At 52.6% G+C, this 27,800-nt stretch overlaps 1 protein-coding gene across 3 annotated transcripts in view; it reads right to left on the bottom strand.

Moving 5' to 3' along the window:
• Positions 1-27,800, bottom strand: part of Megf8 (multiple EGF like domains 8) — a 48,951-nt gene that overhangs the window by 4,785 nt on the left and 16,366 nt on the right. For 2 of the 3 annotated variants that reach the window (XM_038338877.1, XM_042055502.1), the window contains 29 exons: positions 27,608-27,795; positions 25,582-25,782; positions 25,015-25,215; positions 24,109-24,345; positions 23,233-23,351; positions 23,020-23,151; positions 22,820-22,933; positions 22,335-22,583; positions 21,670-21,869; positions 21,174-21,384; positions 20,828-21,077; positions 20,075-20,207; positions 17,124-17,371; positions 16,916-17,026; positions 16,661-16,779; positions 16,238-16,445; positions 15,437-15,617; positions 14,761-14,924; positions 14,021-14,165; positions 9,746-9,977; positions 8,699-8,822; positions 8,367-8,580; positions 7,947-8,161; positions 4,210-4,417; positions 3,905-4,064; positions 3,412-3,604; positions 2,623-2,793; positions 2,086-2,216; positions 596-728 (listed from right to left, as the gene is read on the bottom strand). In XM_038338877.1, the coding sequence (XP_038194805.1) occupies positions 596-728; positions 2,086-2,216; positions 2,623-2,793; positions 3,412-3,604; positions 3,905-4,064; positions 4,210-4,417; positions 7,947-8,161; positions 8,367-8,580; positions 8,699-8,822; positions 9,746-9,977; positions 14,021-14,165; positions 14,761-14,924; positions 15,437-15,617; positions 16,238-16,445; positions 16,661-16,779; positions 16,916-17,026; positions 17,124-17,371; positions 20,075-20,207; positions 20,828-21,077; positions 21,174-21,384; positions 21,670-21,869; positions 22,335-22,583; positions 22,820-22,933; positions 23,020-23,151; positions 23,233-23,351; positions 24,109-24,345; positions 25,015-25,215; positions 25,582-25,782; positions 27,608-27,795 (5,192 nt within the window). The remainder of the gene's footprint in view (positions 1-595; positions 729-2,085; positions 2,217-2,622; positions 2,794-3,411; positions 3,605-3,904; positions 4,065-4,209; positions 4,418-7,946; positions 8,162-8,366; positions 8,581-8,698; positions 8,823-9,745; positions 9,978-14,020; positions 14,166-14,760; positions 14,925-15,436; positions 15,618-16,237; positions 16,446-16,660; positions 16,780-16,915; positions 17,027-17,123; positions 17,372-20,074; positions 20,208-20,827; positions 21,078-21,173; positions 21,385-21,669; positions 21,870-22,334; positions 22,584-22,819; positions 22,934-23,019; positions 23,152-23,232; positions 23,352-24,108; positions 24,346-25,014; positions 25,216-25,581; positions 25,783-27,607; positions 27,796-27,800) is intronic. The other variant, XM_038338878.1, reaches the window with a different exon arrangement.

Here is a 27,800-nt window from a genome sequence, read left to right as displayed (position 1 = left end):
ACTCCTGGGTGCAGCCATTCCTAAACAAAGGCCCCAGGCCACAGAGGTTCTGGTCATTCTTCCTGCTGTTGTTTTGTGACAGGCTGGCCTCACAATCTCTGTATAGCTGAGGATAACCTTGAACCTCCGGTCCTTCTAGCTCTACCTCAGTTTGTGCAGTGTCAAGAGTTCAAAGCCCGGATTCACACGTTAGGGGAGAATTCTACCAGCTAAGCCACATCCTCAGACTGTATTGCCTTTGAAAGAGTATCTCTCTATTGCCCAGGCTTGCCCCGAACGCCTGTAGAACTCCTGCCTCAGCCTCCTGAACAGCTGCCGTGTGCCGCTGTGCCCAGTCAGACCTGTTTTCAGACCATGAGTACTCAGAGGCGGGTCTCTGGCACTTGCGGCCTGCAACCTGTGACTGCAGTCACAGTAAGAGACCCGAGGCCCATATCTGGACACTGCATGACTTCCCAGCATTCAGCAAGTCTGCAAGCTGATCTCCATCCCAAACCAGACTCACAGCCATGTGCTTGGTCCCGAGTCCCTTAGCCCAGCCCTGGCCTTTTGCTCCTGTGGCACCTAGTCCAGTAGCTGGCTATTCCAGACCCACCTGGTACTTGTAGCAGTCTCGGCGGTCACTGGGAGAGCTGCCCTGGCAGGTGCCCGTCTCTGTGTTGTTCTGACATGGGCAGCCTGTCCCGTCCTGCTCATTACAGGTGTCGGCATGGCCATTACACTGGCATCTGAGGATGGAAGAGAGTAGGGGGGTGAATGCTTGCCCAAGTCCAGCTTCGGCAGGGGTCAGGTCCCAAAGTGGAGGTGCGGGCGTGGTATCTTAAAGGCTATTGGCTGAAGGAACTGATGGAGCTCCCACAGCAGGCCGGGAAGAAAGGAACGAAAGCACATCTAAGGATTCAGCAGCTTTCTCTTTAATCCAGAGGGTCTTTTTCTGCAGCATTTTGACTACGGAAGTCATTTGGCAAGCATCAGAACTCAGGTCTCCTTCTCACTTCCTCGCTAAATGTCCAGGGAGAAAAGCAAAGACAGCCTTATCTGAAACTACATCTTCAGACAGTGCTCCGTCAAATCAGAAAGTCTCTCAGGGTCTGCAAAGCCCAGACCTTGTGTTTTTAGTCTGGGTCTAGGCTGACTACTTATGGGGCTACAGTACGTTAGAGGGTCTGAAATTATTTCTACCTTAACCAAGTTAACGTGTAGAAGGTAGAAGAATCATTTGATGTTTTCTAAAATGCAAGCTTTACAAAATATCTCATAGCAAGCATTTAATTGGTTGATTATAGCATTTTTCTGTTTCTTAGTTTTATAATAGGGGCCTGTTCCTTTCATATGATCCCAGAAAAGAAGGCTCTGATATCTCATTTCTTTTTCCATCAGTCCACACTGTTCTTATTTCCTCTATATTTGCTCCAGTACATGGCAATGGATACACTTCTGACATCTTGTATCCAGCGCCAAGCCAGACAATCCTCAGGACACAAGAAAGGCCCTTCCTGCTGTGACTCTATCAGGCCACGCCCCATCTTCAGGATTTTCCCCAAGAATATGAATAGACTTCCCCAGGGGCTGCATAACAGGAACCCCCTTCATGCCAACAACTGCCTAGAAGTAAAAGAAGCGGCCGACCAGCCGCCAATCTCTTGGTGAGTCTCGCTGGCGCTTTGTCAAGCAGCACCCTGACCTTAGGGCTGGAGCCATCCTTTGTGCCACAGCCTGTCCATGCCTGTGACCTCTGCGGCCCACTGCCCTAGGCCACAGGGTCCTTAGGTGACAATCAGCTTGGACTGACTCCAGAGCTCTCTGAAGCTTCAGGCGGGCAGGCACAGAAGGGAGGTGGTCTTGACTCCCGCTCCCCCAGCAGCCTTTCTGAGCCCACTCACTCACTCCCTCCAGGCCTCTCTGTAGCCCGGTTCAGACCTCTTTGAGGAATCTCTCAGCTGGGTTCCTTTCCTTTTCCTTGTCCCTTGTTTGGTCTCCAGCTCTCTTATTCATTCATTTCTGACTGGCAAACAGCTAGGCAGGGGAGGTCTAGTTCCCAGCATTCCTCCCAGTGAGGACAAGGGTCAGGCTCCTTCCACTTACTTGGTGCATTTCCCGTCCAGGAGGAAGTAGCCGTGAAGGCAGCTCTCACATTTGTCCCCATAGCTGTTATTCTGGCAGTTCACACACACGGCGTCGTCTTCACTCGGACCTTCTGTCACCCAGTTTTCAATCTGACCAAGCAAGGACACAGAAAGGCATGGCCCAGCCTCCTCCCTCAGACCCAGGGGTCCAGGCCCAGCCTCCTCCCTCAGACCCAGGACTCTAGGCCCAGCCTCCTCCCTCAGACCCAGGACTCCAGGCCCAGCCTCCTCCCTCAGACCCAGGGGTCCAGGCCCAGCCTCCTCCCTCAGACCCAGGACTCCAGGCCCAGCCTCCTCCCTCAGACCCAGGGGTCCAGGCCCAGCCTCCTCCCTCAGACCCAGGACTCCAGGCCCAGCCTCCTCCCTCAGACCCAGGGGTCCAGGCCCAGCCTCCTCCCTCAGACCCAGGGGTCCAGGCCCAGCCTCCTCCCTCAGACCCAGGGGTCCAGGCCCAGCCTCCTCCCTCAGACCCAGGGGTGGAGACTTTTTCCCTCACCTCCTCTGGATCCAGGGAATACTTCTCTGGCTCCCTTCTGGCCATTTCTAGCTCTTTCCTGGAGACGCATACGTGGCTGTTCCCTCGACAGAAGGCATGGCAGGGCCGGCAGGTCCCGCCCCCCAAAGCTGAACCCACAAACAGTGGGAGACACTGCTCACAGTGGCTACCCTGGTAACACAGGACAATGCCATCAGAAGGGCTGGGGAACACAAGGGCCAGGTACCTGGTCTGGCACACCCCAGCTGGGCTCCAATTTGGCCCCCACTTCACTTGCTTACCCCAGCCTTTCGGTCCTGAGTTACAAAGTCTTCCATACACCCACCTTCCCTGGCCTATTCTGTCCACTATCACACTGTCCCCCAAATCTTTTCACATCTCCCCAGAATAGGGCTCTCCCACCCCTTTCCTGCCCATGGCTTCTCAGAACTGGAAACAAACCTCAAGATGCCTCAGCATAAGGGATGGGCAGGGCTTAGTGGTAGCACACCTACCTAGAATCCCCAGTGAGGGGCTGGGGTGTGGCTCAGTGGTAGAGCCCCTGCCTAGAATCCCCAGTGAGGGGCTGGGGTGTGGCTCAGTGGTAGAGCCCCTGCCTAGAATCCCCAGTGAGGGACTGGGGTATGGCTCAGTGGTAGAGCCCCTGCCTAGCATGTCAAACACCCTGGGGTTCCATCCCCAGCACCATCAAAATATACTTTAAAAATCAATAAAAAACCGTTTCGACACACAGGTTGAGAGGCTCGGTCTCTGGATCAGGGCCTGTGCTGCTAGGCGCAGGTCACATACCTTGGTGTGATTCCGACACAGCAGGCAGTGGTCCTGGGCCCCTACGCCTGCACACTCGCTGTGGCGGTTGCAGCGACACTCTGTAGAGCAGTTGCGGCCGACAAAGCCAAAGTGACACTGGCAGTGATCGGGTTCTACACAGGAGCCGTTTACACAGCCCTGGGCACACACGGGGCGGCATAAGCCAGTCACACTGTGGGGGCAAGTAGAGATCAGGCAGGGGACCTGGCCCTCACCCACTGTCACACCCTTATTCAACAGTTTTTCACCCTGAGTCTCCCCATCTTGCCCTCCACTCTCCTCTCCTGGAGACTCACTCTTTCCTGGGGTTCTCTAGCCATTGTGTCCCCTGCTCACTGGGCTGGGGACCAGTTCCACCGGCTGTGAACCTGGAGTCCACTGCCTTGCACACATCCTGTCTCCGCCCGTCCTCACTGGCCCCACCCTTCCCCTAACTGTCTGCCCCTCCTCCCCACCCCCCACCCCGCCTCACTTGTCCATGGTGTAGCCTGTCTTGCAGCTGCACTCGTAGCCATGGGGCTGGTCGTGGCAGTTCTGAGTCTCATTGCAGTCATGGTGCCCGTTTGCACATTCATCCTCCGGGGGGCAGGACAGGAAGGCCCAGGATGCCCCAGGACGTCCGCATGTTAGCCCTGACCCCAGAGGACACAGCTTCACCCAGTGCATCACTGCACCACCTGCCCCAGACACGTGGGCCATTCCCCACCTCAGGATCACTCCCGTTTGTTCTCTGTGCCCCTCGCCAACCAGTCTGCCCAACTCCCAAACCCATCTCACCATCTCGGGGACCACTGAGGCCACCTTCCATGCAGTGGCCACCTCCATCCTGGCCACCCCAGGCACACCAGCCACAGTGGGGTCGTCGCAGGCACAGGGCACATTGCGTAGCCTGAGCACAGCCCAGTGAGCAGCTCTCTGGCCCCCTAAGCAGTCGCCCACAGCCTCCAGCCATACATCGCAAGGGCAGGTAGGAGGGACTCAGACACTGTCCAGGGAAGTGAGGCAGAGAGAGAGAGAGAGGAGATCAGGAGAGAGAGTCAAATACACTTCCCAGACTGTACCGTTTTCTCCCAGGCCCCACCCTCCCTGCCTTTAGCTAGCTCAGAACACAAGCTGGGCCATTACAAGCTCACTCAGACCCTTTAACCAGATGGGGTCAGGGTTCTGGAACTGGAAAGACCACGGAGCCCTGGGCTGGGAGGACACCAGAATGCGGAGATGAGGAGTAAGTGAAGAAGAGAGGAATGGCAGGAAGAGACCAGCACACACACAGAGGTGGCCATCAGCCCCTGTGAAGTCCTGTTGAACTCTCTACCCGTGCCCCAAAAGGAGCTGGGCAAGCCTAGCACTTGGGAAGCTGAAGCAGGAAAATCAAGATATCAAAGTCAGGGCAGGCAAGAAGACTCAGAGGATAAATGTATCTGTTGCCAAACTTGATGACCTAAATTTGATTCCAGAGACCTATATGGTAGAAGAATTGAATTGATTCCTACAAGTTGTCCTCTGACCGCTACATGCATGCATCCCCTTCCAAAATGAATAAATGTCATGAAGAGTAGTAGTTCAAAGCCAGCCTAGTGCATTAAAAAATTTCTCACATAATAGTAATATAAAAAACTATATAATAAAACAAAAATAAATGAGCTGAGTGGTAGTGCGCACATCTTTAATCCCAGCACTCAGGAGGCAAAAGCAGGTGGATCTCTGTGAGTTCAAGTCCAACCCGGTCTATAGAGCAAGTTCTACAACAGCCAGGGCTACACAGAAAAACTCTGCCTTGAAAAAACAAAATAATTTTTAAAGATTAAAAGAGACTCCTGTGCCCCAAAAGTCCCATTACACTTAGACATTTGTCCCCTACACCTGAAAAAAGACAGTGGGCAGGGACAGAATGAGTATCACAAGCAGCAGGGTTACAAACACAGCTGCTTCTTATTTATTTATTTATTTGTTATCTATACATTATTCTGTCTGTATGTATGCCTGCAGGCCAGAAGCGGGCACCAGATCTTATTACAGATGGTGGTGAGCCACCATATGGTTGCTGGGAATTGAACTCAGGGCCTTTGGAAGAACAGGAAATGCTCTTAACCACTGAGCCATCTCTCCAGTCCCCTGCTTCTTCTTTTTTTTTTTTTTTTTTTTTTTTTTCGAGACAGGGTTTCTCTGCAGCTTTAGAGCCTGTCCTGGAGCTAGCTCTTGTAGACCAGGCTGGTCTCGAACTCACAGAGATCCGCCTGCCTCTGCCTCCCGAGTGCTGGGATTAAAGGCGTGTGCCACCACCGCCCGGCCCTGCTTCTTATTTTTTAAAAATTTGTTTATTTTTATTTTATGTGAATTGATGTTTAGCCTCCATGTATGTCTGTCTGAGGGTGCTGGATCCTGGAGTTACAGACAACTGTGACCTGCCTTGTGGGTGTTGGGAATTGAACCTGGGTCCTCTGGAAGAGCAGTCAATGCTTTTTGATTTTTTTGTTTTATTTTGTTTTTCAAGACAGGTTTCTCTGTGTAGCTTGGTTGTCCTGAACTCCCTCTGTAGACCAGGCTGGCCTTGAACTCATAGATCCATCTGCCTCTGTGCCCTGAGTGCTGGGATTAAAGGTAGGCCAGCACTATCCAGAGCAGTAGGACTCTTAACCACTAAGTCATCTCTCCAGCACCTAAGCCACAACTTCTTACAACCAACTTGGGCTTGGCTTCGGGGAAAACAGGCTACTTCCAACTCAGCCAGGACGTGGAGGAGTCCTGGGTGAGAAGTCAGTCTGCAGTTCACAAGCCATCGCTGCCTGGTTGTGGGAATATACCACGGGGTATAAGAGCATTTTATTTAGTGCTTGACCTTACCTGAAATATAAGATGGGTGAGATTAATCTGGGCTGGCTGCCCAAGGGCACTTAGAAAGAAACAAAGCAATTGTGCAGTCCTGAAATAGAAACCCCATGGCTGTGGCCAGAGCTCGGAGCCTGCTGAGAGCTCGGCCGCCTGTGAGCAGAGTGCAGCAAGCAGAACTCAGCCGAGGAGCCAAACACACTTTTGTGCCTTGGCCATCCGATACATTCTCATAAATTCTGTTCTAATCCCAACACCTCAGATGCGGTCTCTACATATCCCAGGCTGACCTGGAACTTGCAATCCTCCTGCCTGAGCCACTTGAGCACTAGATTACCACACTGCAGCTTCACTCTCTTGCTTCAGAAAAACTGGGGTCTAAGAGATGGTTTAGAAGTTAAACATCCTGCTCTTGCGAAGGTCTCGAGTGTGGACACCAGCACCCATGCTAGATCCAAACCCAGGCCCAGCTGAGCTTCTGTGTGTGCACACATGTGGAGGTCAGTGAACAACCTCGGGTACTGACCACCTTGTTTCTCAGTCAGTCTCTCACCGGCCTGGAATTCACTAAGTAGACTGGAGTAGCCATGGAGGTCCAGGGTCCTGCCTGTCTGTCTCCTGAGTACTGGGATCACAAGCAAGTCCCATACAGCTAGACTCTTTTTTTTTTTTTTTTTTTTTGGTTTTTCGAGACAGGGTTTCTCTGTGGCTTTGGAGCCTGTCCTGGAACTAGCTCTTGTAGACCAGGCTGGTCTCGAACTCACAGAGATCCACCTGCCTCTGCCTCCCGAGTGCTGGGATTAAAGGCGTGCGCCACCACCGCCCGGCCTACAGCTAGACTCTTGATCATGAGTAGTGGGCATTGAATTCAGGTCTTCATGTTTGAAGGGCGACCACTCTACTGAGTGAGCCACCTTCCCAGGCCCACAGCCTAAGACTTGATTACAAGGTAGATAAGCCACCCCCAGGGGAGGCTACTAGCTCTGGGAGCTGGCAGTCCTCTGTGCTGGGCCCTCCCGGGCTGGGACACGCAGGGAGCACTGTTGGGTTCTTTCTAATATCACCTCTTAGAATGGAAGTTCTAATGGCTGTCCCCTGTCCCCCATCCCCGCACTGTAGTCTACTGGGTGAAGGGTGAGAGGATGGCTGAGCGAATCCCAGTTCCCAGTGACCTGGTGAGCTGGCACCCTACCACTGGGTCCTGTGCCATCAGGGAAAGCACGAAGAGCAGGCGTCAGTGGGGATCAGACACTTCTTGCTAGATGTGATGATGGAGGGCAGATCTGACTTATCTCTCACTGGGGCAGGCCAAGGCAAATGTTTTTGTCTGCCACTGGGACAGCTAAACTGTGCTAGGTGGGTACAGTCTGGACCGTCCAGAAGCGGACAATGCGGTAGGTAGTTGAGTCCTAGCCACCTGTGTCTGTCAAGCACACCCACCTCCACCAGCCACATCTCCAACCCTCGTTTGCCCTTTTTGAACTGGGTCCTCCCAGCCCTCTCTGGCAGTGTCGCACTGGGCTCTGAATAAGAGCTAGAAGAACACAGGGGCTGACGTCCAGCAGGGAGGGACAGAGAGTGATCACAACAGCAGGAGGGAACGAAGAGATAGCAAGAGGAAGGAGAAAGGACAGCAGGGCTGGAGCTGGGGGACACCAGGGTTGATAGCAGGACACGGGCATTACCTGCTGGAGGCTGCTGCTCCACACACAGTGCTGCCAGCCCCCATCTGCACCCTTGGAGGCCAGGCAGGACGTGCAGTTGGGGAGGAGGTGACAGGAGGTGGGGCAGGGCAGTGGGGGCGAGGACTCCACTGGCATAGGAGACACATTCAGCAGAGAATGGCTGAAGCAAGTCCAGTCATAAGTGGGCTGCACCGACAGGATACGGCGAGTCTCCCCTGGTGGGGGACGGGGGGCACAGGATAGTAACCAGCCTGGATCCCAGAGCCTACTCCTTCAAGGAGTCTTGACACCACCCTTCTTTCCCAGCCCCAGGGGTGTAAGCCCTGCTCTCTCAGACTTGGAAGTCCAGTCCCCAGCCTTCCTCCCTCGGACCCCAGTTTTCCTCTGAGACCCCTCTGGAGACCAGGACCACAGACGCACCTGTCCTCTTGAACTGCCGTGTCCACATGCACTTGCCTTCCCGTGTGCACTGCTCACAGTCAGCGGCCCCGCACGCAGCCTCCGAGCAGTTCCCTGCCCAGAAGACCTCTCGCTGGTTGATTCGGCAGTCATTCTCTGAGGTGCAGGACCCATTACGTCCAATGCAGGCACCCTCTGGGCAGTTGGTGCACCACTTACAGCGAGGAGTGGATGCCTGGTGGGGAAATGGGTGTGGTGAGCTCTGTGGGGCTCAGCATCCCTTCTGACATAGTTCTTCCTACCCAAAACCCACAGTGGAGACCAGTTCCCCTGTCCCTCTACCCACCACGCACCTCTCCATCTCCAGGCTGCAGGGTCCGAGGATGGCGGGCCAGGCACTCACTGCAGGTCCGCAGCCTCCGACATTCCTCAGGCGAGCGAGGCATTGGGGAACAAGGAGGCACCCCACAGCCCAACCTAAAGGGCATGAGGCTGACTCACTCACATGCATCTGGGACTCATGCTTTGTCTGTGGAACACAGTCCTGCAGAACTCCTCCTGACACCATGTCCTAAGCTGCACCTCAGGGTCCTGGTCATACATGAGCCCATGTCCACCTGACACTGGAACCTGAGACATTACCAACTGTCCCCTGTTCCCTATCCCGACCCAAAACAGTGTGCTTCCTCTCACACAGTCAGATCAGGTCTTCCTGTGCCACCTCCCCGTGCCTCTCAGCCCTCCCTGTTCAGGCCCCCAACTTAAGCTTTCCACCCACCCCTCACTCCCACCCACATCACAGGTCCATAATTCCTCAGAAGTCCATGGTTTTTAAAAACAACTGGAACTCCTGCTATGACGAAGGCTTGTTGGGGCGGGGGGAGGAGGTCAGCATCCATAATTGGATTCATCAACCGTACTGTAGGATGCACGGTGACATGCTCAGCAGGCTTCTATCCTAGCCACAGAGCAGACAAATGAGTTAACCAAGGAACTGCTTGGCCTCCAGTCTGGATCCCTGAACTGCAGCTGAGGAGACTGTCCAGCTGGTCAGAGCTGGGTCTCAGCAGGTACTGGAAGCCTCTTCTGAGCTTCCAGTCTCAATGCCTGCCAGTAAAGATGATACTGCAAACACCTTGGGCACAGCACTGCCTTCAATCCTTGCTAGTCTAAATTATACTGGTCATTTACAACCAAGTTCCGACCCAGCTCCTCCAGAAGGGGAGACTATAGGGTACAAGCAGGGCTCATACTGGAGCAATTCCCAACCACCTCTACCCCGCATGGTCACTCACTTCCCCAGGTGTGAGCCAGAGCCAGTCGGTCGAACTTCGAGGCCTCCCTCGAGCCCATTGCACCTCCTAAAGCTCTCGGAGGGCACCAGCAGTCACTATGGTTACCTGTGTGCCTGGTCCCCAGAGAGGCAAGCGCCATGGCACCAGCTACAGGCCCCAGACTGGTTACAAGCTTCAGGTGAAGGCAGTAGACGGCAGGGGTCAGGGGGCAAGGTCAATGCCAGCAGGCGACCCAAGGCCACGCCCCCAAATCCTCCAGAGACATACAGGCGGCTACCCACTGCAGCTACTGCATGGGCCACCGACTCCTCCATCGGGGATCCCACAAAGGCTGGACCTGAAGAAAGACGGGGTGTTCAGAGACAGGCAGAGAACAAGAGACACAAAGAAGAGACCCATCGAAAGACTGGTCAGAAGGGACATCCAAAGAGGATGGTGACAGCGAGCAGACACACAGGAGGACTGCAGAATCAGACAGCAAAGAGACGGAAAGACAGTAAACAGAAAAGAGAACATGAGGAGAGGAACAAGGACGGAGGTGGGGGCTGGAAAGAGAACTCAGCAGTTAAGAACATTTGTTGCGCCTGGAGGGGACCTAGGTCTGGTTCCCAGCACCCACATGGTGGCTCAAAACCATCTGTACGTCTGATCCCAGGGGATCTGATGCATCTTTGCAACCTCTGAAGGCACTGGCACACATGTGGTGCATATACATACATACAGACAAATACACATACATGTAAAATAAAATATCTAAAGAGCTTAAGAAACAAAACAAAAGAATAGTGGTGGGTTGAGTATGTGGCTGAGTGACACAGTCCTGGCCAAACAGGCACAAGGCATGGGTTCAACCTATAGCACTGTAAAAAACAAACAAGCAAAAGAGAAAGAGCAAAGAAAAATTTTGGAACCAGATGGAGGTGGTGGTCACACAGCACTAAAAGCTATGTGACAGTAAAAGCTCAAAATGCCACCAGAATAATAATTTATTTGTATGTGAGTGTGTGTGTATGTGTGTGTGCATGCATGCATGTATTTGTGCATGCATGTGCTTGTACATTGCTAGGAACTGAAGCCAAGGGCACTGTGCATACCAAGCAAGCGTTCTGCCACTTGACTATACACAAAGCTCTATTGACCATTTTTAAATGGTTTAAATTTCATATTACATAAATGAATATCTGGGTTTTTTTAATCCAAGATAGAATGAATCTTAGGTTGATTCAGAGTAAAAGGAAATTAGAGAGGGCAAGAGAGAATGGAAAAAGGGAAGGTGAAAACACAGAGAACATAGGTTCTAGAAACATAAGCTGCCACACAGTACACAAAGAAATGAAAACGTTAGATAGGTCACAATTTAGCAACAGAGCTCACACTGGGCATTCATCAGTGAGGGCCGGAGGTGTGGCTCAGCAGTAGAACCCCTATCTCAAAAATACCACTGAGGGGCTGGGGGTGTGGCTCAGTGGTGGGGCATTTATCCAAAATCCTGCCTATACGGCCAAGGAGACAAGATGTGGGAGGACAGGGCCCTGTCAATGTTGGTGAGAACAGAGTTGGATGTCGGAGAATAGGACCTGCTGATGTTGGTGAGAACAGAGTTGGATGTGGGAGGACAGGACCCATCAATGTTGGTGAGAACAGAGTTGGATGTGGGGGAGCGGGCCCGTCAATGTTGGTAAAAATAGAGTTGGATGTGATGCACAGCACATTCCTATGCTCCTTGGGGAGAGGGAAGCAGGTGGAGAGAATGAAGCCAGGTTGATGGAGGAGGGTCATCTGTCTATGTGTTACTTTCATTGATTAATAAAGAAACTGCCTTGACCCTTTGATAGGACAGAAAATTAGGTAGGCGGAGTAGACAGGACAGAATGCTGGAAGGAAGAAGGCAGTGAGGCAGACGCCTCAGGCAATCGCCATGCTTCTCCTACCCAAGACAGACGCAAGTTAAGATCTTTCCTGGTAAGCCACCACCTCGTGGTGCTACACAGATTACTACTAAATATGGGTTAAAGCAAGATGTGAGAATTAGCCAATAAGAGGCTGAAACTAATGGGCTGGGCAGTGTTTAAATGAATACAGTTTCTGTGTAATTATTCCAGGGCTAAGCTAGCTGTGCGAGAGCTGGGAGGGATGAAAAGCAGGCCAGCTGCTCCCTTCTACACCAGGTTTACAAGGAGCAGTATGGGTTGTGGAGTTTCTAGGGCTAGGAGCTGGGGGGCGTGTGGCTCAGGGATAGAGTGCTTGCCTAGAATCTACCAATGAGGGGTCGGGACATGGCTCAGTCCTAGAGCACTTGCCTAAAATCTACCAGTGTTAACGCTATTGTCTTGTACCTGCAAGGTCTGAGTGTCTCAGAAGCATTGGGGGAAAGTCATATGCCCATTCTCTTTCTCTCTTTCAATATTTTGCTTATTACAAAAAACAAATTCCTTTCCAGTTCTAAGCTATCTAGACTTCCCTCACCTTGTATTCTTCCACTAACACATAATTACTGCATTCTAGGTATTAAGAATATAATAGTAAGTAAATAAACAGCACTGAGGTTTTTGTTTGTTTGTTTGGGAAGTTTTTTTGAGCTTCAAAAAAGTAAAATTTATTCTATAGTACATTCTGCATTTCAACATATTTAAACTTCCAATTTTTAAAATATTATTGTGTATGAATGTGAGTGTGTGTGTATGTGTGTGAATGTGAATGTGTGTATGAATATATGAGAGTGTGTATGAGTGTATAAATTGTGATGTGTATGTGTGTGTGTGTGAGTGCGTGAATGTGAGTGTGTATGTGTATGTGTGAGTGTGAGTGTGTGAGTGTGTATGTGTGTATGTATATAAGTGTGTCCATTCTCTCAGGTGTCCTCTATCACTCTCTACCTATTCTTTTGAGGCAGGGTCTCTCCCTGAACTTTGAACCTGAGTTTTCTTAGGTAGGCCAGAAGCTAACACACTCCAGTGACCCTCCTGCTTGCTTTGGAGCTGAGGTAACAAGCATGTGTGTGACACTCAACTTGTTATGTGGGTGCTGAGATCTGAACTCTAGTCTTTATGGATACACAGAAAGCACTCGTAGCTGCTAAGCCATCTCTCCAGTCCCTAGAATATCCAATTATTTAAGCCCATTTCTAAGCTGTGAACAGAAAACCTAGAAGGATACTTGGCTGTGGGACAATGGTCTTATACCCTGTAAAGACTTGTCACTTGTATTGGTGTAACAAAATGCCAGTAGCCAGGCAAGAAGTATAGGCGGGGCAACCAGAACAGGAGAACTCTGGGAAGAAGAAAGCCTCAGTCTGCAACCGTCACCCAGACCAAGAGGAAGCAAGAGGAGAATACATTACTGATAAAAGGTACCAAGCCACATAGCTAACACAGACAAGAATTATGGGCTAATGTAAGATGTAAGAGTTTTTGTTTTGTTTGTTTGTTTTTGAGACAGGATTTCTCTGTAGCTTTGGAGCCTGTCCTGGAACTAGCTCTTATAGCCCAGGCTGGTCTTGAACTCACAGAGATCCGCCTGCCTCTGTCTCCTGAGGGCTGGGATTAAAGGTGTGCACCACCACCGCCCGGCATAAGAGTTAATTAATAAGAAAGCCTGAGCTAATAGGCCAACCAGTTTATAATTAATGCAGGCCTCTGTGTGTTTCTTTGGGACTGAATGACTGCAGGACCAGGCAGGACAGAAACCTCTGTCAACAGATATTTTTCACTGAAAACAGCGGTTGTTGCTAAGAGCTTTTGTTTTTCTTCCTATTTTATAAATTATGTACAATGATTACTATTACTTTTCCAACCAGGATAAAAAAAATATTTCTGTGGTGGCTCACGCCTTTAACCCCAGCACTCAGGATTGAGACAGGTGGATCTCTGTGAGTTCAAGGCCATGCTGGCCTACAGAGCGAGTCCAGGTCAGCCAAACTGACATAGTAGGACTAGGTCTCAAAATAACAAAACATTAAATAAACAAAAACAAAGCATTCTAAAAAAAAAAAGAAAGGATCCATGAGATGGCTCAGTAGTGAAAGGCATTCGCCACCAAGCCTGATGACCTGAGTTCAATTCCCAGGTCCCACATATGAAAGGACAGAACCAACTCCTTCAAGTTGACCTCTAACCACCACATGTGTGCCACATGTGATATACACACATACATACAAACACACATACAAACATACATACACACATACAAACATACATACATACATACATACATACATAAGAGAGTAACTCTGTGATCTCTAGATATATGGAGGGAAAGAGACTTTGCTGATGGATGCTAAGAGGCCCAAGAGACTTCTAAAGAGGGTCAGGGTCCCCAGACCATGAACAGGGCTCCACATGGATGTCTCCCAGCCTCCTGGGGATAGCAACAGGGACTCACGTGTGAGGTCGGGCAGGAGCCAGGTGTTGCAGTTGACCTGGTAGAGCAGAACATCACTGCTGAATTCATCAGGGTCTGAGCGCCCCCCAAGGACCACCATGGTGTCTCCTAACAGAGCTGAAGCATGGAAAAGCCGGGGATGGGGCTGTTGGGAGACATAGATAGGGCGGGCCTGTCAGAGCCCCACCCTTGGCTCCACATGCTCCTTCCCAACCCACCTGCCACCCATAAATGTCCCTCCTGCCTCAACCAACTTAGTCTGTCTTCACTTTCTTCTAAAGGAAAACTCTGGAGTACTGCAGAGCAGCCCACAGAACCATCCTCTGGGCCCCACAACCTACTCTGTTCCCCATAAACTTGGTCTCTATTCCCTCTGCCCCAGAGGGGCTTAGGGAAGTGTGTACATCACATGTAACTGTCCCTACCAGCACTGACAGGTTCCTGCTCCCCCATACCCGGCTCCTTAGACTTATAAGGCAGAGGTTACAGGATACCATAGATGGGGGTGGGGGGCTGAAGAAGGGGAGGGGATCTGTCAGGGTGGTGCTGGGGCAGAAACCATCCTCTGATTTCCTGGCCAAGGATTCTTTCCTCCAAACCAGGAATGGAAAATAAAGCAATTGGCATTATCATAGTTCAGCACAGGGGACTGAAAGGAAGGGGCAGGACACAGGAATCTGGGTGGGGAAAACCAGTGCTTGGGGAAACTCCCTTCTGTGGCTATAGCCAGCTGTCCTAACCTTTGCCCCCTGAGAAGGTGCGAGCAAGCTCCAGGTGCGGTCAGGGCAATGCAGAGAGTAGAGCTCTGGGGAAGGCGCTGCCAGCTCCACATGGAAGCGGAAACCTCCAAACACATAGAGGGAGTCGGTGGCCTCGTGGTAGACTGCAGAATGACCATAGAGACCTGGAGGGGCGGAAGGACCACAGAGATGGCAGGGAAGGAATGGCTAGCAGCCAGGAGTGTCCGCTGATCCCTTCCTGAACAGCCCTGTGGCCAGAGACTTGGGGAGATCTTCATTCTTTCCCTCTCCTTAGGGTCTAGGAGACAGCCCTAGGAAGGATAGCCAATGGTTGGGAAGATGTCACATGGTAGGAGGAGGGAGGCAAGGTGGCAGAATATCTGACAGGTGGTGGTCAAGGCTGCAGGAGACACAGGGAAGAGGACAGAAAGGAAGAGAAAGAGCCCCTGAGAGTTGCAGATCTTAGGACCTGGAAAGGAGATGGCAGCCACACTAAGGGAGGCAAGCAGAGAAAACACCAAGGATGTGTCCCTGGAAAGCTACCGAGAGCCAGAAGACAACGAGAAGTTTTTGGGTTTTGGCTTTTTTGATTTTTAAATACAATGAGCTGTGACCAGAATGTGGGAGGAGACTGGAAGCTTAAGTACCGTCCCAACCGTTTCCATGGCAGCCCCACCTGTTGGGGGTGTCCCACTCTGGGCTCCAGATACCCAGGTGCCAGTTGCCAGCTGGTACTCCAACAACTGCTGGTTGAAACCATTTTCGGGAGAGTAGCCACCCACCAAGAGCAGAGACAGGCCTCGACGGGCGGTAAGGGTGTGACCAGCAACAGCCGGCAACTCCATGTTCTGAGGGGCCTGTAAGATAGAAAACTAGTGTCACCCAAAGGGGTGGAGGAAGACTCGCTTTATGGAGAAGTAAGATCAGCCCCAGCTAAGGAGAAGAGCTCCACAGGACTGTGCAGACCCTGGCCTGCCAGGGCCCAGGTAGCTTCTGCCCGCTCCACACCCACTTCTCCAGGCACAACCAAAAGTCCATAATTACTCCTCTGTTCTCTCTGTAGTTGGGTGGAACTACTTCCCATAGGCCAACCGGAATGTCCCAAGCCCTTTTCCAGGGATCAGCTTGTAACTACAAATATTTAACCTAGGTTGACCAGTAAATTCAATTTCACAACTCCTTACCCTACCGTGGTGCTGGGGATTGATTCCAGGACTTGGTGTAAGCTAAACAAAGGAACTACCACTGAGCCACACCTCCAGCCCCTCACTAGGGGATTCTAGGCAGGGGCTCTACCACTGAGCCACACCTCCAACCCCTCACTGGGGGATTCTAGGCAGGGGCTCTACCACTAAGATACACTTCCAGGCACTATTCCCACACTTCTGTTGAAACCCTGAGGACAGATCCCTCTGGTAATGAAACTCAAAGGAACTGTTGGACCCACTGTGAGGACAGGATAGAGACAGAGGCTTACCTTCTCCTGTCTCCACTGCAGGGTAGTGAGGTTAAGGACCCAGAAGTCACGGGTAACACCCCCAGCTGTGAGGCCCCCCAGCAGATACATGGCACCACGGCCAGCAGGCACGTAGGCAGCTGCATGGAAGGAGCGGGGTGACGGGCCTGGGCCCCCGTCCTCAGCTCCTGCCAGCATCTGTGTCCACCTGCGCTCACTGACTGAATACCTGAAGCCAAGATCAAAACATGTCTTTCTAAGCAGTCACGCTCCCCACATCCTTAAAGATGTCCTGGCACCCCTTTGGGCTGATCCCCTGGTGCCCACAGTCAGGTGAGTTTCCTATAACAAGTGTCCCCACCACATTTGAGGTGTCCCTCACCCAGGAGGTTTTCCTGCAATCACTAGGGTGAGCCAGTTAACAGACATCTCAGCTGTCCTTACCTGTACAGGTTTCCCAGCAGGCCCTGGGGCAAACCCAGGCCCCCAAACATCCACAAGGTGGCATCAGGTCCCTCTACCATAGTGTGTCCCAGGCGGTGGAGGAAGCGGCTAGCAGTGTCCTGGAGTGGGAATGAGGATGCTGGAGGTCAGGTCAGGGTCATGACAAAGTGCCAGCCGTAGGTGGAGGGTTTACGGGCACTCCCAAGAATAGAAGTGGAAGACTGACCCACAGGACAAAGTGTTGCTCTAACTCACAGCTGAGAGGCGGCTGTCCATGAGCGTCTCCCAGACCAACTGCCCACCATCCAGCTTCGTGGCACAGTCTGGGCCCCCAAAGCCCTCAGCACAGATGCACACACCTAGGCTCTGGGGACAGCAGAAAGAAGCTCAGAGGAGCCCTGAACATCACTCCACCCCACCTGGCAGTTCCCATTCCCACCTGTCCCACCTGTCCCACCTGTACCTGGTTACAGATTCCTGCCCCAGTGTGGGCATTGCAGTTCTCAGGACACAGAGCCATGCGGCAGTGAGGGCCAGCCCAGCCCTGAGGACAGCGGCAGAGCCCAGCACCTGCAGCCCCATCCTGGGGCACACATTCCTGAGGAACGGGGCAGCTGCCAGGACCCCCTGATCCACATCGGGCAGAGCCCACAGAAGCGTTGAAGCCCCAGGACGAGGAGCCATTGGCCTCCCAGTGCAACACAAGTAGCCCTATGGGGGAAGAGGTGGGAGGCTGGCTGGAGTCCCAGTCTGGGCACTGTTGCCATGCTGGCAAACAAGAACCACTGTGGAAACCCGCATTTACACATAGCCCCCTACCCAGTCTATCAAGTTCCACACACTTTAGGATTTTGGGTTTTTTTAAGACAGGATTTCTCTATGTAGTCCTGGCTGTCCTGGAACTCACTCTGTAGACCAGGCTGGTCTCAAACTCAAGAGAACCACCTGCCTGTGCCGTCGGACTGCTGGGATTAAAGGCGCACACCACCACTGCCCAGCAAGACACTTTGAGAGGGGAGGTTGTCCTTTAGAAAGGTCTTGTGTAGCTGAGGCTAGCCCTGAACTCACTCTGTGGCTGAGGACCTTGAGCTCCTGCTCCTCCTGCCTCTACCTCCCAAGGAATGGGATTACAGGAGTGCACCACCACACCTGGCTCTAAATTCCAGCCATTTTCAAACTAAATCTTAGGCTAAGGACCTAGCTCTATCATAGAACATGTACCTACCATAAACAGGCCCATGGACTGTCCCTGCCACCACCCACACACACACACACACACACAAAATAAAAAAATAAAGCCTAGATTTCTATTTAGCCACTGCTTGCTATGTTTCAGGCTGCCATCGAACTGGTGTCTCGTCTCCCTGTAGCATCCCCCACTGTCTCCTGGCTGCCCGACGTTCCACCCTCCAGCAGCCCTTGAGATCTTTACAGCTGTGAATCTGCAAACCTCCCACAGCTCCCAGTGCTCTTCAGCAAGAGCAGCTTTCTTGAGACAGAGAACTGCGGTGGTGCACACCGGCAACCCCAGCACTCAGGAGCGTCGGGAGTTCAAGGCCATTCTGGGCAACGAAAAGAGAAAGCCAGTCGCTAGGATGTAGCTGACTCAGGTTGTGGAATGCTTGCCTAGCATGGACACAGGCCTGGGTTCAGTTCTCAGCACTACATAAAACCTGGCAGGGAGGTGCACACCTATTATCCCAACACTGGGGAGATGCAGGCAGGAGGATCAGGAGTTCAAGGTCATCCTCAACTACACTGTCAGTTCGAGGCTGACCTAGGCTATGAGACCAAACCTGGCTCAACAAAGGAAGGAATGGAGGAAGTGAGAGAAGACACAGAGGCTTACCCCTGTAACAATTCCATTACTAGGGAACTGAAAAAACAGGACTGCAATGAGTTTGAGCGACCTTAGGCTTCACAGTGAGACCTTATTTCAAATAAAACACTTCCTTTCTGGTACAAATAGGGCCCTAGAGACTCCTCTGAACTCAGGATCTCCCACTGTTGCCATCCTGTACACCCTAGCACTGGCCCCTCCAGCCTGCTCTCAGAGCCTGGCTCCTGCTACTCATCGGCCTGGAAATGCTGCTCTCCCATGCCTCTGACCTCGCTTCTAGCCCAATTCCCCTCTTTAAAGATGCTTTGCCTGGGCCAGAAAGTGGTGGCATACTCCTTTAATCCCAGCACTGGGGGAGGGGAGAGGGCAGAGGCAAGTGGATCTCAGTGAGTTCAAGGCCAGCCTGGTCTACAAAAGCTAGTCCCAGGACAGTGAAGACGTGAGGATAGTTACACAGAGAAATTCTGTCTCAAAAAAAAAAAAAAAAAAAAAAAGAAAAGAAAAGAAAAGAGCCAGGTGGTGGTGGCACACGCCTTTAATCCCAGCACTCGGGAGGCAGAGGCAGGCAGATCTCTGTGAGTTCGAGGCCAGCCTGGTCTACAAGAGCTAGTTCCAGGACAGGCTCCAAAGCTACAGAGAAACCCTGTCTCAAAAAATAAAAAAAAGAAAAGAAAAGTTTTGCCTGGCTCCAGCTCCCAAGGTGAGCCCATTCCTGCCCACTGCCTCAGTGAAAGAGGCAGTTTGTCCCCCTCCCCAGTCCATGAGGGCATCAGGGCATCATCACATGTACCCATGTCTGACTCAGGCCAGCTCAGTCCGAGAGTCCCTCATGGCCTGGGTTTCTCACATGCTACAGTAAACTGGCTCCAATCCACCCCTTTTCTCCAGGTCCAATAGCCTGCTGAGAGCAGCACAGGAGGCCATGACTTCCTTGGTCCTCCCTCTCCCACGTCTCCATCTCCTAAGTTTCTCCTCCTCTCAGTCAGGTGGCTGCTGAGGGTTGGGCAATTCTTTGGTGTGAACACTCTTGCGTATTACACTCTGAACAGTGGCATCTCTGTGTCTACCTACCAGATGACAGAAGTATCCCTCACTGTCACTCAAAATGTGTCCAGACATTGTCAAATGTCCCCCAAGAGACACAACTCTGGTTGAGAAGTGCAAGGGTCACCAGCGACAGTGGAAGTGCCTCACAGACAGACCCTACTTGTCCCTTTCTCCAGAACCAGCCAGGCCAGCAAAGTTCTGTTTCTCTCAAGCACAGTCCAGGAGAGAAAGGACTGCTGTCACCTGCAACACACCCAGGTCCTATGCCCAATCACTGATAGGTGCAGAAGCATGGGACACAAAGCCCAGTTTAAAAAGAAAAAAAAATGTAAAAGCTCAGAACAAGGGTCGAGATGGAGCTGGAGAGAGAACACCTGACTAGAATCCACCAGTGAGAGCTAGAAATGGGGCCCAGCGGGAGAGAATGTGCCTAGCACCCAAGGGACCCTGGGCTGGATTCTGTGACAACACTGAAGGATGAGGAGATGCCCAAGACAAACCGGTCCCACTCCATCAAGCTCCCATACCAGAAAAAGCCTGCACCGTGAGGGGTCTATCCCGCCGCTGGCCACAGAAGGCAGCGATGAGGCTCCGGTCTGACTGCACAACACCAGTGTCCAGGAAGCGTGGGAACCCATCAAAGGCCAGGACATAGCTCAGCTGAAAAGGCCGAGAAACAAGAGTTATGGATCTGCATGGAGGCTGGGGGAGTGCAGTAAATGTGCTTCTAATCTCAGCAGACTGTGAGTTCACTGTGAGTCTAGGCTCCACGTTAAGAGTCTACACCAGAGAGAACACGAGAAAATGAGAATGGGAGAAAGCCATGTGAGTCTAGGGAACGGACTATCTGAACACAAAGGGTCGACCATTATGTCTGGAGCACGGAGGCTGCCCCTCCCATCCTGTGTCCAAAGCAGACACAGCTAACAAACCAGACACCCTGGCACCAAACCTCTCCCTCAATACACAGTAGTGGAAGTCACTTCTAATGAACCAGGGAGGGCACACAAGGTATAAGAACTGACCCTGGCTGGTCTGGGAGGAGGTGCTGGAGGATCTGAAGAATGAGAGGCAGGAGCTCAGGAAACAGAAAAGAACTGGGAAATGGGAGGATCTTAGAGCTGAGAACCAAGGGCCGGATGACCCGACAAACAGTTTTAGACATGTAGGATCAAACAAATAAACCAATGATGGGGGTCAGGACCTATTTAGCGGGTCAAAATTAGGAAGGGGACATGGTTCTGGCTTATAAACTGAACCGTAGTCTCCTCAGTGCTCACAGTGCAGGGGGTGCTGCTGTCTGGAGAGAAGGTTAGAGTGAGCGGGGGACAGAGGGTCCCAGGAGCACAGGGCTGTAGCACTTCCGTGGCCGAGACAACCCACACACAGTAGGAGAGGCCAGGTCCAGCTCTTGCTGCCCCACCACCTGAAGGCAGCAGTCCCCCAAAGCGGCGGGAGCCCAGAGCCACTGAGGACACATTGGTGAGGAGGGCACGACCCCCACACTCCCGGAAGCAGGATCCGCCAGCTCTGCAGAACAGAGGAGAGACAGTGTCACCGCAGTCCAGTCTCACCCCATAGGGTCCCTAACTCCTCTCTGCCCAGCCCCATGGGTTCTTGACTTACCGGGGGTCCCCATAGTATCCTGGAGAGCAGATCTGACAATGGACCCCCTCAGTATGGTCCTGGCAGAAGCAGAGACCAGTGAGGTTATCACAGTGGCCACGGCGTGGGTCTCCATGCCCGTTACACTGGCAGGGTCGGCAGCCACCAGAGCCCGATGCATTGCCAAAACTGCCAGGCCGGCACCGCTCACAGTGCTCCCCCCATGTCCAATCTGTGGAGGTCCCAGGAGGTAGGACACAAAGTCAAGAGCAAGGACATGAAGGGGCCCAGACCCCCTCCCAAGCTGCTTCAAAGAGTCAAACAAGGCCTAGGTCAGGGAGAAACAGCAAGCCCCAAAAGAGGGGAGTGAGGCTAGATCAGAAAGATGGGACAGGAGCAGGGACTACGGCAGGGATTACAGCACAACCTTCAGAGAGACTCGGAAAGGAAGAAGCTGGAGTCCTTGCAGGGATGTCCCTGCAAGGCTGACCATGAGACTCAGACCATGGTGGCTTACCCTGGCACTCATCACAGAAGCCAGGTCCCCGCCTGCGGCAGTGGCTGTGGAAGTTGCAGCCACAGTCTCGAGAGCAACGTGGGGCAGGGGGTCCTGGGGCAGGTGTGGGTGGGGGCAGATCAGAGGTCCAACCGAGGTCACACATGCAAGTGAAGTCCGGGGGACCACTACACACACCATGGCCACAGTCTTCCAGGCACCTGAAGAATCATGGCGAAGGTGGAGGAGAACTGGTGGGTACAGAGTCCTCAAAGCACCCCACCATCTCCACCCACTGCAACACTCTCACTAGTGGCTGCTTCTTCCCATGGTCCTGTGCTGTGCAAGTAAACCTGTTTCCAAGACAACCCTATCACATGTGGTGATACCTGTCTCCATAGAAACCACACGGCACCACTATGAAAACTCCCTTCCAACTAGGTCCTCTTCCATCTCCACGGCAATTCTGAAGGTTATAGCCTATAACCCAGGCACATCCTGTTCCTATGATAAAAGGTTACCTCAGGCATCCTGCCATTCCACTGAGGTCCTTCTGCAAGGTGAAAACTCCATGCTAACTAGGGATACCAGTTCTACTGAGAGCCCAGTACCATGACGGCTTCTTCCCTCTATCTTGAGCTCCAGCCCTGAGGCAACATTTTTATGGCAACCCACATCTCACTCACGTGCGGTTACAGTGTGTGATGCCATCGCCCTGGTATCCACGCTGGCAGTGACACTCATAGCTGAGAGGCGTGTTCAGGCAGGTCGCCCGTGGGTGACACCTCGCCAGGCCCAGGCGGCATTCATCCACATCTGGACAGCGGGCATAAGCCCAGCGGGCAGGGAGAGCCACAGGCAGTCCCAGGCCTTCTCCCACCCACAAGGAGCAGTTCCCCCCACCCAGTGGTCCAGAGAAGTCCCCTTGTAGGCACCTGTGGGGTGAGAGATCAGAGGGGGTACAATATAGAAATACGAGACAACAGGGAACAGTGACAGACGGGAAGAGACAGGAAAGAGAGCAGGAAAGCAAAGGAGAAGACACGGATGGCAATAGGGAACCAGGAGGGCAGTTACAGGACAGAGGACAGGAACAGGGCAGAGAAACCAGTCATTAAAATCATTTAGCTGGGAGAGCCAGGAGTCCCACCCAACCAGCCAAGTCCCTCACCGTCCCAGAGTGGGGTTGTCTTCGTTGCCACACCAACCACACTCGTGGCTCTGCAGACACTCGTGACAAGTCAGGAAGCCACCACAGCTCCTGCACCGTGGCTCTGAATGCACACTGTGGAGTGACAAGGGCTAAGGGTCAGAGCCCAGGACATTCCCCAGCTGGGAGCTCCACCTCATCAGCCCAACCCTTGAGCGTACCTGTCATCCCAACCACGGCAGCCCCCATGTGGGTACCGGGCCAGGTAGGCAGCAAACAGGAAGCAGGTGTGCGTGGACTGGCACCAGGCACACTGGCTAGAGTTGGCCAGGCAGTCCTCACAGGTCAGGCGTCTGCGGGTGAAAGCAGGCCCAGGTCACCCCAGCCCACACCCCCATGCACGCCTGCCCCCTCCCAGCCCTAGCTGGACTCACTGGCTACAGAGTGGGGGGCATTCCTCTGGGTTCTTCAGAGCACCTCGACCGCGGCCTCGCCGGCTGCAAGCTGCATCCCCTTTGCGGCTGGTGCTCTGATGCCACTCACAGAAGGGGTCCTGGGGTGGGGGAACAAGGTCAGAACTCAGCCGTCATCTACCCAGAATACAGCGGCCACTCCCTCCTGCCCCTGGTCCACCTGCAACCATCTTCAGCCACAGCCATGTGTCTGTCTACTTAGCCTTCACTTCACCTCTCTGGATAACAGCACTTCTGGCAGGAGTGGGGGGCAGGTAGATTTAAGGGAGGAGAAAGGCGAAGGGGCATATACTTTCCCAACCTCAGTCAGTATACCAGGAGCCAACACAAAACCCAACTGGCAGTCCAACATGGTGCCACATGCCAGTAACCCCAACACTTGGGAGGTAGAGGCAAAAGGATCGTGAGTTGGAGGCCAACCCAGGCTAAATAGCAAGACTGAGTATCAAAAAGAAAAAGGATCAATTTCTAGCCAACGAAACACAGCTCTGCACGGGACTGAATGACCAGGAGAGTCTGGGACCCATGGCCTCCCTGCAGGTCACTGGAACAAACTGTCCCTAGAAACGGACAGCAGAGCAGAGGAAGCTGGATGTCCCCAGTTGGAGCTAGCAGGCCTGACCACTTTCTCCAGGCTGATGACAATCAAGCAGACAAACATCCACCTCCCCTGGTAAAGAACGCTCAATGATTTTTCTGACCTCTGACATGGGGAACACTCCGACTCCCAGGTGCCCATCTCTTCCAGTCCCACCTCCTCTACTCCCCACCATCTGCCCTCACCAGAGCCCCTTTACTGTCTGTGCCACCTCTAAGGGAACCTATCCAAGCAGACACCTGGGTGCAAGCATGGCAGTCTCGATGCTCCTCACAGAGTGGACAGAGGGCAGGTACCAGCACCAGCAGGGACTCGCCAGTCCCGTCATCCTCACAGTGGGCCCCTCCCTGGCGCAGGTGACAGGTGGCACTGTTGAGGCACCAGCCACAGCCCTGATCAGCCAGGCAGCCTAGGCAGGAGGAGTAGGAGGTGCAGGCCGAAGAGCGGTAGGGCTCCAGGAAGAAGAAGGAGATCTCCTGGGGCAGGGCACACAGGAAGGAGTCAGGTTCGAGGTCAACGGGAAGTGGTGACCGCATGAGAACTAAAATGACAATTCAGGAAATTGGCACAGGAAAGGGGCAGGGTCTGAAGGACTCTAGAGACTAGAGGTCAAAGAGTAGAGGACAGGGGTCAGGGAGGAGTCAGATCTGGACAGAGGATAGAATGAGTGGGGATTAGGTGTACCTCAAGAGGAAAGCACTTGTCTAGAATCCACAAATGAGAGGTTGGGGGTCACGAGGGTAGAGCCCCTGCCTAGAATCCCTCAGTGAGGGGCTGGGGTGTGGGTCAGTAGTAGAGCCCCTGCCTAGAATCCCCCAGTGAGGGGATAGGGGTAGGACTCAGTGGTAGAGCCCCTGCCTAGAATCCCTTAGTGAGGGGATAGGGGTGGGACTCAGTGGTAGAACACTTGCTACAATGCACAAGGCCCTGGCTTCCCTCCTAGTATCTTCCAAAAGAAGACTATAGAAATAATATCAGGGCCTGGGACCAAATATTAGAGTCTGGTAGGTTCAAGGTGATGTCCAAAGTTAAAGCCAAAGTTAAGGTCAGGATCAAGTGACTTAAGATTTTGTCACTTAAAACTTAGAAAGCCCAGAGGATCTGAAGCCAGAGCCTGGAAATAGAGAAGGATCCTAGATACTCACGCTGCCTCCTGGCACTCCAGTCCGATCCCACAGGAGAGTGAGCTCGCTGTGCCCAGGGCCTGCCGAGCCATTGAGCTGGCCTCGGATCTCCACGGCATACTTGTGGCCTCGCCCAGGCAGTGGGAAGAGGCGAGCAGAGCCCGGGCGCTGCAGACGCCGTGTTTCCTTCTCTTGTTGAGCCACCCAGCGCCCCACCTCCTCCTGCAGTGGGGTGAGCAACAGACAGGACCTCACACCTCTCCACTTTCCTTCAAACCCCCAATCCTCCCTTCTGAGGACACCAGCTCTTCCTTCTTCAACTTCGAGAAGCTGCCATCCTCCCAACAACCCACCTCCTCCTCAGGGGAATCTCATTTGTCACTCAAACCTTCCTCATCCTTCCAAGAATCTTCCCAAATTCTGCTCACAAATAAAAACCCCATAGCCCCCTTCTTCCTCTAAGGATACACTCCATGTCTGAATGCTCCCCACTGTCCCCTAGAACCCTGACATCATCGCAGATGCCTCAAATCACACTCAAGACCATATTTACCAAAAATCACCTCAGGATATTCTAGAATCCCTCACCATGTTCTCAGTGTCCGGGCCTTTGGCCATCCGGGCCAGGACATGGAGGCGTTGAGCCCGAGCCCACACAGCCACATCCTCAGCCCCAGGGCCTCCCGGCCCTCCTGGCAGCAGAGGGTGGATGAAGCCTCGGTAGACCAGGGACACATCTGTCTCCGGGCTGGGTGTCAAGGTGATAGTTGTACTTCGGACAATGGAGACCTGTACCATCGGAGATGGAGTGTGTATGTAAGTACCTCTCTGGACCATCACTAAGTACCCACACCTCTCAGGCCAGACCAGTCCCAGAGAAGACAGGCCAAATCACCCTCATCAACGAGAAACTGAGACAGGGCACTGAATTTAGGCAGCTTGCCCATCATCCCTCTAGAAAAAGTGTCAAGACCAAATTCAGACAGCATAAACAGGTTCTACCTGGGCCCCCAAGCCAACCTCTTCTTCAGGTCATAGCAAAACTCAAAAGACTAAGGGGCCAGCAAGATTCCTGTGGGGTAAAGGTGGCTGCCATGTAAGCCCGGAGACCTGAGTTTGGTCCCCAGAACCTACATAAGGTAGAAGAAAACAGTCACCTCCACAAAGCTGTCCTCTTGGGAGACAGAAGCAGGCAGCTAGTTGTGAGTCCAAAGCCAACCTTGCCTACCTAGGGAGTTCCAGGCTATCCAGGGCTACATAGTAAGAACCTATCCCAAATAAAAACAACACAAAAAAAAAACATGTCCTTTAAACCTGAAGGCTGGACCCTTTGGCATCTTTGTCCTCAGTTCCCTGCTCTCTCACCAGCCCTTCCAAGGCTAGGCCCAGCATTCCTTGTAATGACACAGCACACAGGGTGTGAATCCGTAACAGCAGAACAGAACAACCCAAGTACTCATCACGAGACAATTTATGTAACTCACAGGACCTGGACTTGTTGGACCACACCTATAAACCCAGTACTTGGGAGACTTAGGCAGAAGGACAGAGGCCAGCCAGGACTACACAGCTAGACCTTCTCCCAAAAGCAATAATTAAATAAACCCATACAAGTATAGCATTTAAATGTAAACAGAATATTATATAACCATCCAAAATAAGAAGAGTGAGCTGGCACTGTGGCAGAGGCTTGTGACTCCTTTCCTCAGGAGGTGGAGGAAGGCAGATCAGTCTCAGGCACACAGAAAACCCAAGGCCTGCCTAGGCTCCTCAGGAAGGGAAGAGGGGGCACACAGGAACGTGTGCCTTACAGTGCCAGTTATTCAGAAGGCAGCTAAGGGAGGATCACGTGAGCCTAGGCTACCAGGGCCAGCCAGGGCAATATATCAAGACTCTGTCTCAAAAGGAATACTAACTAACAAAAAAGAGCGGAAGTATTTCCTAAGTTCTGATATGGGAAAGTGTACTTGGATATATTAAGACAAAGCAGGCTGAGTCTGGTGGCGCGTGTCTTTGATGCCAGCATTCAGGAGGCAGAGGCAAGAGCATCACCACGACCTTGTTTGCTGTGGTGGTTAATGACTGTCAACGACAGAGGATTCACCATCTAGGAGACAAATCTCCGAGCATGTGTGTGGGGAAACGGAGGTGGAAAGACACACTCAAAACGTGAGTGATGCCAGCAGAAACAAAACCGGAAAGTGAACTGAGTTGCAGAATTCACCTCATCACTTCCCGGCTGCCTCGCATCCTGATCACCATGCATGCCTTCTCCACCAATGTGGAATGAAGTGCTTTGGATTTTTGTTTTGTTTTTGAGACAGAGTGTCACTATATAGTACAGGCTGACTTAGAATTCAAGACTCTTCTCTCTTGCCTTAGATTCCCAAGTGCTGGGATCACAGCTTGAAATCCAAGTGAAGTTACAGCACTTCACTTGGTCACAGTGAAACGGGAAGGGTTACAGGAAGGGTTAACAGCTGGCTTGGTGGTGGTATGCATATTTAACATGCACAAAGCCCTGGGTTCCATCCCCAGTACTGTCCCCCAAAGACTTATTTGAAAAGAAGCAACTCTAGGTTCATAACTGTCAACTCCATCCCCTGGCCCCCACCTTGTCAGGCTGAGAGGCGTTGGGGGGCTGCTGGAAGGTGAGCAGGTGCAGGCCAGGCAGGAAGCTCTGGGTGACACAGGCCTCCAGAGAAGTAACGAAGACAGGCGCTGGCCCCCACCAGCCCACGGTGCCTGAGATCTGCTCCCCTCTGCAGCGGGCCTGCTCTGAGAGAACAGAAGTGTGGGAGGCTGGA

The sequence above is a fragment of the Arvicola amphibius genome, chromosome 8 (assembly GCF_903992535.2).
Source record: "Arvicola amphibius chromosome 8, mArvAmp1.2, whole genome shotgun sequence".
NCBI lineage: Eukaryota > Metazoa > Chordata > Mammalia > Rodentia > Cricetidae > Arvicola > Arvicola amphibius.
The sequence above is the reverse complement of the archived record's forward strand: the minus strand, read 5'-3'. Positions and strand labels throughout refer to the sequence as shown.